Genomic DNA, 10,845 nt, shown 5'->3' with positions numbered 1-10,845 from the left:
TTTAAATAAATTCAAAAAATACGTATAGCCAATATTTACATATTCAATCCAATTGCTCTTCAAATCCTCCTGGTTAATAAAGAACAGATTCTTACAGTAATTATCAGAAGTTCTTACAATGAAGCATTGTACTTTTGGAAAAGCGATTAAGTGTGTGCTGAACATTTAACCAGCGTTCCCAAATCCACAAGAGAACACTGTTGCTATGATATGGTATTCCTCCATCTCCCCCTGAAGGCAGGAGCATTTTCAGAACATGAACTGCTTTCCAGATATTGAAACCGCCTAGTAATGGATAAAAGGACATTTTAGAAATAGGGCAAATTGCATTGTTGATTTGGAAAACTGAAGACAGGTTTTATAATAAAAGTTTCATTCAAGTCACAGCATCACTTTTCAGTTTTCTGAAAATACGTTAGCACTGGAAAAATCCAATTTCTATCCAGGATAGTATCCAGACGGCTTTTGCAGGTAAATTCACTTTGCATCTTTAAAGTCACACATAACTAATGCATAAAATGCTTTCAATTCAAACCTTTTGTCTTTCCTTCCAAATGCTGCTAGTCTTTCTGTGCTTCATTTCTCAATCAGCCCTGTCGTCTCAATTAAGACAGTGTTTTATTCTGTTGCTACCTTATTAGAGCCACCATAATCTGCATTTTCAGGTAAATACACTCCCATGCTCTGTAAAATGTTAGAGGTGGGTCCTGCCAGTCCAGACTGGGCACTATAGGATTCAAGCAGGTTAGCTACTAGGTTCATATCCACATCAACTGGTGTCAACTCAGTATCTTCAGCTCCGGAATCAGGGCCGGCATTTTGAGATGTAGTTGCATTAACAGAACTTGCCTATAGTAAGTATAAAGAGAAAGTTTTATCAAATTGTATGAACGGGTTTAAAAAAACAAAGAAAAAAAGAAAAAAAACAAAAAGAGACAAACCACAAGAGAAAAGAAACAAGGAAACAGTTCTGCAGCCAAGAAAGTTCAGTACGTTCCACACTGTCTTGACAGACAGGAATTTAGTCACCAAATGCTCATGCCAGTTAAAAATCATCACTTTCCATCATACAGATTAAGTTCCAAGAGAAGGACAGAGAGGGTTACTGAGTCCTGGCTCAGTTTCCTATGGGAGTAATCTGCTACAGGAACTCAAGAAGTCAAGCTGCAGCTGCTTGCCTTACTACTAAAACAGGGTAAAACAGGGAAATGAAACTAAGTCTTGGAAACGATGTGCAAGTTAAAGCTTAGCTAAGTTTTTTTTCAAAAAAATATACCATGGTGCAACTGCAGCACATTTTGCTTGCACGTGGGATTTTTTTTTTTTTTTAATAATTAGTTAGCACATGAAGTTTTTGATCACATTACTCAGAATGACCAATTTTAGCATATTTCCTCTTTCCTACTACAGCTCTCAAAACTATTATGCTACAAACTAGAACTCAAGGCATACTTACCGCTTTCTTTTGGGTGGTGAAACTTTTACCAACATTGGTATGTGCCAGTTCTCGGTCCATCTCATTCATATATGACTTGAGACTGCCTATAAGCTCATTAGGCGACACCTTCTGGTCTTGCCTTTGATTTTCAGCATCTAAGTCTTCATCATCATCATCATCATCTGAGAAGTCAAACTCCTCCTCTTCATCCAGATCATCAGAATCTAGCTCTTCTGAGTCTGCCCCTATGTATTATTTTGTGTCAGTACTGATAGCAAACCAATAAGCGCAGTGCCCATGGGTGATAAGGAAACCCAGGGAAGCCAAATAACCATGAGATATTTTGACAAAAGAAACAAAGAAGCAATCTCACCTAAAATTCTGTCTAATGCTTTTGTAAAAGAATCTACATCAAAGGTAACATGGGATTCATCAGATGACCTGAAATATAAAAATATTTTTAAATAAATAAAGTTTTTATGCTTGCATAAGCCTGACACAGGCATAAACCATATGGCATACTGATTTCTCTCAAGCCTAGATTAAAGTTGGGACATTCAAACTGACGGTCTTGGAAGTGCTTAGAAGACTGAGGCCTGTATGAATTAGAAATGAACCAGCAAGTGGAGGAATTCCTGGCATGAAAGAGAAAATAAAACCAACAACTTTGCTTGTCGTGGTCAAACAAAAATCACACTAAAGACAACCAAAATAACCATGCCTAAATCCTTCTGGAACAAAGTGGTGGTGTTATACCTTAGACAAAGATTTAAAAAGCTGAGAATCTCTGTGGTCTCCTGCCTAGAAAGAACACTAAAGGCTTCCTTCTGGTCTCTCTTAAGGCTCAGTGGTTTGCCTTTTTTTTTGTTGGGTTTTTGTTTTTTATTCTTTAAATAACTAAAAAAAGCTACATTGTAACTCAGACATTGACACTAACACTAATTAAAAAGAATCAAACAGTTAAGAGCATAAATTGAGTAGACCCCTATACGCTTGATACAGCTTACACAGCATTATTTTCTCAGTATTAAAGCTATTAAAAAGAACCTGGATAATATGCTACTACCTAACCCTTTTGTTTTTTAAAATTAAAGGCCGGTCCACACAACATTCACACACACTTTCTTAACTCCAACAATTAATCTAGTGGCATTCTGCTGTTGTCTAAATAGTTAAGTATCTCCAGTTAGCACATTTCTTCCACTGTTGGGAACAATGAGAGGGATCCACAGTGTTTCTTTTCTCCTGCTTCTAGGTGTACAGTATGTGCTGCGGTAGTGCAAAAACAGGCCCAGTATATTCAAAATATTAATCTACAGGAAATTTAAACACAGCTGTACCACAAAAATCAACAGTCTTAATTCAGAGAGACAGATTCCCTCAACTTAAGTTTAATTTTTGTTTCTGCACAGCCTCATCAGAAGCACCTTAGCAGTCTGAATAGTTAGTCCTTCATGGTAGAAGAATTTCAGCACAAATGAACTTGAGATGTACATTTCAGTAACATCTTCATGTTAAGAACTATGGTAACGAACAACAGTAAGCCTTCAACTTAGAAGGGTTAAAAAAATTTTAAAAACCACAAAACCAAACTAAGTAAGAGTGCTGGAAAAGAGTGCAACTTCCAGCATTTTTACTTCCACCAGTGTCAGAGTGGTCACCAAGTTGGTTTAAAAGCAACTACATATTCACTACTAACATGGTTTGTTTCAGGCCTCTGCTAAGTAGAACACTTTCAAACTTTGATTCTCTGCATTAGAGAATCAACCAAAGGGCTGCGGCAGAATGAAAACACATTCCACACCAGACACCGAACTTAAAAATACTACTACCATGGCATTTCTGCTCCTTCATGTGTTGAGACTTTGGATACAAAAGCCTTCATACTTTCAGCAACTGCTTCCAAGTCATATTTCTGCTCTTCCTCATTTGAGGAAGGAAGGGACTCATTTCTTGCCTCCTTCAGCATCTGATCTAGATCATCTGGTGTAATCTCCAGCCAACTGTCATCTGAAAGAATATAGGACATACTTGTCACTCTGCACAAGTCTGTTAGACCACAAGTCCCAATCCAGATGGTTGAGACTACTGCTAGCATTTTGTAGTTTACTTTTGTACTATTAAGTTTTCATGCCAATACTGGGTAACACGGGGTATAAGGCAGTGAGAGGCTGAGAAAAATAGAGTTCAGATTTTGTTTTAGTACTTTACAACTCTGCTTTATATGCAGCTTCAAGCTAGCAGATATTGTTCTAGTCACAGATAATCCTTTTGCCACTAAATGAAGGAAGAAAAGGCTTACGCTATAAAGGGAGAGCCAATCCAATCTTCAGCTATGGTCATTAACACTGAATGTTGGATCTGTGTGCTACTGCATCATCCAGAAATACAGATGTGACCTGTACTGCACACTGGCAACAACTACATTTCTGTCAAATGAGTGGAAAAAAACCCTATTATATAAAGTTTATGCTGGTCTTACGTTGGCCATCAGAGTAGACCAGATAATAATTAACTTTGTATTGTCAGTATTGGAATCGGTTTATTATTATAAAATATTTAAATACTTTCTGTCTGGTAGACAGTTGACACAAAGTACTTGAGCCGGTGTAAGTGTGCATGGTGTTACGGATCTCTTGGTATCAAACAGAAACTGGACTGCGTATTTTGCCAATTCACAGCCCCAAGCTTTGTGGCTTATACAAATGAACTGGCTGCCTCAATCTTAAATGACGGCCCATGAATAACACCTCTAGCAGTCACAGGACAGGAGACAAACTATGTAGATACAGACTGGTACATTGCTGTGAACATTCACCCTCTCCCCCCCACAAATAATAATTTGTGATAGGAAGAGTCCACCCCCCCATCCTGCTCACCATCCTCTGGAGGAAGACAAGCTGCTTCTCTCTTAAATTCCTTCAAATCAATGGTTGTTGTCTGTAGCAATGTCAAGATTTCATCACCTGGGCTCACTTCAACAGAGCTAGAAGAAAAAAACTCAATTTACTGAAATGGATTTTTACTAGCATTACAATGCCAATGGCATCACACACTCTACATGCAGGTTTCCACTCAAGTTCCTCATTATTCCTTCTGTGCAAATATGTCAAAAAGATAACTGAATTTGGGGGAAGTACCAGAATACTACACAGATAGTATTAGCCAACAAGACACAATCAATTACTGTAATTCCTTGTTGATGGCTCCAAAGCCCACTTCTCATGTTTCCTTTGTTCTTTGTATTTATTTTGTCTTGGTAAACATTAGGATTGCCAGATCCCAAGGAGCACAGACTGGAAATTCAAGCAAGTAACAGTCAAGATACTATAAGCTGGCAAACCCTCAGATATTTTTGTAATGATTTATTTTTTGGATTTGATCTTTTGGAGAAATCTACAGCCAGCTGCCTGGCTTGAGTAAAGGGGGCAGATTACTCCGTATTTATTATTCACTGGGATTGCTTTTCAATGAAACTTCTAAACACTTTCTATAGCCAACCAACCAAATGATGCTTTTCAGTCACCTCTTAACCCACTTGGAATAGCTTAGCATTTTACAAAACCAAGATAAATAGTTACTCAAGCAATAACTTCTATTAGTAAAGAGTATTCTGGAGGAATTAATACCCATATGTCCTAGCCACAGCACCTATGTTAAGTGTACAATGGAGAAAAGGATTCAGTTTTTTTGTAACAAGTATTAAAAACGGTAAGTTAAAGTACTTGTAGGTACTGTGTATGATTACTCATGAATTTCAAGTAGCTCTTACCTTCCTGGCTTGGTAACAGATTGCTGGAAGTAATCTTCTGCCATATGCAACAGTTCCAAGTACTTAGCAGATCCTTCCATTTCTCCCTATTTAATGCAAGTCACAAGTATGAATAAACAATTCTCCCTCCCCTTCCTTTTTACAGTCAGGCTTCATAACGATGACGATTTGTCACACAGAAATTTAGTCCTGAGAAAATCAAAACAAGTAATACTGCTTTGCCATGTATACTTGGAACAGAATACAGGAAACGGGCATAAGGTGTTTTCACAGTCAAATACAAATTGAAGTCTTATGCTGCAGTATCATATGGTGTACACTAAAAACAATCAAAGACAATACTATGATTCCCACAACACAGTGGATTTACCATGCCCAGGTTACAATTGTACAGGAACTGTGAATGTATCTCTTGGTGTTTGGGAACTATCCACAGAAGTGGCATTGCAGTACCGTAAGAATATTCCCTTTTTCCTACATTTAAAAGATATTGACCTAAGCATTCCGATAGAGTTGTCCAATTTTATAACCTTCAAACAAGTAGTCAATTTATGTCCAATTTATAAACTTCAAATAAGTCAAAGGCATCTTTAAAAAAACCGAAAAAAACAAACAAAACCCACAAAACCCACACAGACAAAAAACACACTTACACGGGCCCAGATAGGTCCATGGGTGTTAAGTACAGATCTTTAAGAATATTTAATTCTAGAGGCATGCAAATGAAATGTAAAACAGTGAAAACAGTTATACTGACACACAACCATATTGTGGTTTCCTTTATTCAAGTGTATTTCCTCTTTCTTTAGATGAAATCAATTCATCCCCAAATCCTGCTTTTTCCTTCTTAATTTCCAAAAGAAATGAATTAATTTCAGAGGGGAACAAACTGCACATATATCCTTTAAAGACATTCATTCATTTTCCATAGACAGAAGCATTAGATTTCTTGCCCTGCTGTAACTACTTACACAAGTTTAAGAGCTAAACCATGTTTTTCTTGGAATGTTAAAAGACACACAGACACACTACTTCACCTTGAAATAATTTTTTTCCTTCAGGCTGCTGAGGAATCTCTCCCACAGGGGACCGCTTAACACATTTCTCTTGGAATCAGGAGATACTTTACTGCACTTGGAGCACAAAATTTCAAAGCCATGAGCCTGTATAAGAGAGGCAACAAGAAGAGGTTCTCAAGATGTGACAAATTTAAGTGCACCTTTAAATGTCTGCATAAAGAACTATCATCGAGCTCCTGATGCTGCCATTTGAGAAGTAGGTGCCAAACCCAATTATATGTCAGGCAGCAGTATCTCGCTTTGGAAGTTGGAATCTGTCTTTCTGCAGCAATAATGGATCATTTTGACTTTGCAAAGTTTCTCTACATGGGCAAAGCAACCTAGAAGACAGATCTGCAGTGCACAAGCTACTCCTCACATAAGCATGACGACTTTACCTGTATTTATAATCCATGGAAGTACAAGAGTGCTCTATTCTGTAAAAGAAAACTCCCATGATATTGTACTTCCAGAAAAATGGTTAACTGCGAATTTGCTCGCATTTTTCTGTACAAGCAGGCAACTTACAAGCAAAGAGTAATTTCTCGGACATACGTAAACAAGCAAACTAAAGACCAAGTACAAAACACATAAAAAATAATTACCAGTTTCATGCCCAGTTCATAGGCTTTGTACTGAGGGTGAGATGGGAGGGGCAGTGTGTATCCACTGCGTCTATCCGGAACAAACTTCTGCTGCACCAGCTGTGCATATAAACACTTTGTGAAAGTAACCTGAAAAAGCCAGAGCAAAAGAAAAACACTTACTGCAGTGTGACTGTGTTGTGTACAGGCATCAACTTTCCACCAGTCTCATCTAAATTTTGTTTTAAAGCACCCATACTACAGACAATACCTGAGATTGTATTCAAAATACATCTTAGATACATTTGCCTAAGATATGTTGCTTTTCAGATCTTACAAAGTATATTCCAAGTTGACATGTCTAAATAAACATGAACTTAATTCAGTCTAAATACATTAAAAAAATCCTCAGTATTCATGCCAACAAGGTATATTTTGAAAAATGTAAGGGCTCTTTTCAATTAATGAAACCAAAGCTGAGATTTCAAAAACAGTCTAGAAGTCTAAGATTTGACTCCAAAGCTTATTTTCAGGAGTCTAGGGGTATAACTCTGTAATGCAAACGTATCAGATACAATACTGTTTGGACAATGCTCATAAAACACTTCATGAAATAGCTTTCACAGAGCTGTGTAAGCACAGCTGAGAAGATGAAAAGCCTTGGAATGAACAGCTAGGGGTAGTTAAGAGCAACTCCTTATGTTGGCTGGCAGTGCTGTCAAACGCTGTGATCACAGAACTAGATCAATTTACTTAGCAAGCACTTCAGCAGAGGAACTATTAGCAGTAACCTCTGATTTCAGAAGCACTCATCTCATGATTAGCCATTTGAAAGTCCAGCCATGTCAATCTGAAGGCAAAAAAGCTATTAACGTAACAAACTGGAAATTCATGTCTAGCGTCAAAAGAAAAAAATAAATCAGAAAACATGCTATTTTAAAAATTAAATCCACATATTTATATCACTTGACCACAGAACCTCCATCAGCTACAGAACCTAATTAAGTGACATGTTGCATTAGAAGGATCACTTACTACAGTCATCACACGCTCGTCTGGAGGGAAATTTCGAAAAGAGCGACATGCTCGTAAATCTACAGGATCTCGCAGGTAAAAGGCCTGGACTGCTGCAGCCACCAACGAAGGGCGCTGCCTCAGCACTGCCGCAATGCCTGCCGGAAGGTAGCAGTGGGCTCGGTGAAACGAGGCCTGAATTTTCTCAGGATACCTGTATCGTACAATAGCAACATAGTGTATTAAGTGTACTGCAAGCCCAAACCACTCCTTTTTAATTATTATTCCCATTTTCACTTTAATATTAATCTATATTATGGGCCAAGTGCCAGAATAGTATTCCAAACTAAAGTTAAAGCTCAGCTAACCTAACACCTGGAATGTCTGTTTATATATATATACATATATACAAATATACATGGCTAATACAAATTTAATCCCCACATTGGTAAGATGAATCACTGTGAACTTGACCAACATGTCCAGCTATACAGTATCCTTCACCACACCAAGAGTAGAAGTCATCTGGCTCGCGCTGTCAAATCCTTGCAAAAAAAAACACACCTGTGACAGGCTGATGCTCCAAAAAGCGTGCTAGTTCTACATTTTAGTTTGCAACTCTTTCTGCCCCCGCAAAGGGCTCCTAAGGGCTCACAGAACTTTCAGATTTTTCAGTACAAGAAGGATGTGAAGGAAGGATAACTCTTGTCATTGTCAGGTGTGGCATCATAGCAGCGAATCACTTTTAGAGCCTGCAGATCACAGTACAGCCTACAGGACATTGGTCCCCCTCTTTAGAAGAATGCCACAGAAAAAACTCTAGCTGGTGGTTTCTGAAAAGGAAGCAACTTTATCACATCTAACAGGAAAACGATTGACTACAAGAAAGTACCCCAGACAGCCCAGAATCACAACTTATTGTTGCAGAAGACCAAAATAAAACACCCACATACCCACTGATGCGTTTATACACTGCTGTTCTAATGGGTTCTGCGGCCAGGAACTCCTCCGAACGGCGGGATAACAGCATTAATGCCTGCGAGATTGTTGGACTGGCAGCAGATACGTCACCTTCCTGCTCGTGAGTCTCTGACAGCGGAATGATGTGCAGTTCTCCTTTGTAAAAGAACACCTGACAGACAGTAACATTCTCATCAGGCGGGATAAGAACAGTCATACACTAAACAATGCAAAATTTCATTTCATATATGAATGTATTTGTTTAAACACAGAAAATACTGAAGTACAAATAGAAAAATAAGAGAGAAACAGCTGGGGTTTTTTTTCTTTTTTTTTTTTTTAAATGGGAGATAGGGTAAATATAGATGCCAGAGATCATGATTCAACTAGTAAATAAAAACCCCTATTTTAACTGCGATGAATTTGCTCAAACATATCTTGTTTCCTTAGTAACAGTAATACCAAAAGTTTCTCTTCAACTAGAGATTTGCTTCAGGAGAATTAGACAGCATAACCTAACTGCTGAAGAATGGGACAGGGACTAAAAAGCATTATTTCAGAGGCTACAAGTGACCTCTGTTGGTTCCTGATCCTAAGAAAAAAACTGAATGTAACATTATCAACGCTCTCACTCCATCCGTTCCTTCAAACGGAAGGAAAATATAGTGCTGATAGTCCACATACAGGCTTGCAATTAATTTTTGTGTTGTGTTCCACCCCTTTTCTTTTTAAGAATCTTGTGGTAGGAAAAAAAAATTAAACAAATCTTTGCTAATGAAAAAGTAAGTTCTTTCCGTTTAAATCCGTTGCCAAGAAACTCAGTGACGTAGCTACCAGCAATCACCCACAGCGAGGAGAACCGGCTGCAGACTCTGGGTGAAGGAGTCCGCTCATTAATTCACCTATGCCAGACCCAGCCTGTCTCCTTGTAGAGTCAGCAACACTCCAGTCTTGAGCATTCCCCAGTCTGAGGGCAGCAAACCCTCATGCCTGAGCACTCAAGAATATGGCAGAAAAAATCCAAGTGGCCATAGCAGAGCTGGAAAGCTCAGGTGGATCCAAGAGTGCTCCTGAGGAGAGCAATGGTATGTTTGTATTACACTGCCAAATACGTTCCATAGTTCCCACGTTACCCAAGCTTTCCCTGCACTCCAATAACCTAGCAAATGGAAAGCTGGCCAAACTTACTGATTTTATAGATCAATCAATAGCACGACAGCTTCACTGCCTTCACATTTGCCACCATGAGTAGCAAGTTTAAAAAGTTCAGTCAGCTCTGCATTATGGAACAACTCTTAAAGAATGATTTATGTGCAAGAGTCAGATCTAGCTGAACAACACACACTCACAGCCTAGCAGGCAGGTCTGCAGTCTCCATATTTTTGCCATAGTTGCCATAGTTTTGCCATTAGTACAAGAACATACTAGTATAAGAACGTTCTCTTTGTTCCTTCCATCAACAAACCAATTCTAGAAGAACCACTTGATACCTCTAACAATTTCCAGATATCCCTACAGCAGTTTCTCAGGACAGACTCGCATTCTGCAAGCGCACACAGAGCGGAACGGAGTATCAGAGGTTTCCAGTGGTCAAGTCTCTCATTCAACATCCACAACAAGCATAAAGCAGCTCATCAAAACCATAATGAAAACAGACTGTGCTGAAAAAAACATGCTGTTAATTAAAACAAGTCTTGAGCCCTGACCAGAAGCTTCTTCGTTAGTAAGGGATAGAGAGCACTCTGGATCTTCAGTGGCAGTCAGGCCGCTTGGCTAGATAGAGGTGCAAGAGAAAAGTCGTAAGTAAAAGGCCATTGTGAGCCACTTGCCAACTGGTACAGAAGTTTTACTCACCCTGTTGTCACTGTTCTCAGGATTCAGCCACTTTGGGAGAAAATCAGCTGCTTCTATCAAGAGAAACTCCCCATCGTTGTCATCGATCCTGGCCAAGGAGAAATGGGTTTTTTACCAGTGTCGCACAGCACAATAAATAAACTCATGTCTGCATTTTTTTTTTTT

At 38.7% G+C, this 10,845-nt stretch overlaps 1 protein-coding gene across 1 annotated transcript; it reads right to left on the bottom strand.

Moving 5' to 3' along the window:
* Positions 1-633: 633 nt before the first annotated feature.
* ECD (ecdysoneless homolog (Drosophila)) lies at positions 634-10,770 on the bottom strand (the record flags this gene model as incomplete). The annotated part of the gene is made up of 11 exons (XM_009582195.1): positions 634-849; positions 1,457-1,683; positions 1,812-1,879; positions 3,271-3,448; positions 4,318-4,424; positions 5,211-5,296; positions 6,248-6,373; positions 6,874-7,002; positions 7,888-8,080; positions 8,820-8,998; positions 10,681-10,770. Coding segments are annotated over 11 exons (1,599 nt in total), but the record flags the coding sequence as incomplete, so codon positions are not given.
* Between the last annotated feature and the right edge of the window lie 75 nt (positions 10,771-10,845).

This window comes from Fulmarus glacialis, unplaced genomic scaffold (assembly GCF_000690835.1).
Source record: "Fulmarus glacialis isolate BGI_N327 unplaced genomic scaffold, ASM69083v1 scaffold44157, whole genome shotgun sequence".
In the NCBI taxonomy this organism is placed as follows: Eukaryota; Metazoa; Chordata; class Aves; order Procellariiformes; family Procellariidae; genus Fulmarus; species Fulmarus glacialis.
This window is presented reverse-complemented; position numbering and strand designations above follow the sequence as displayed.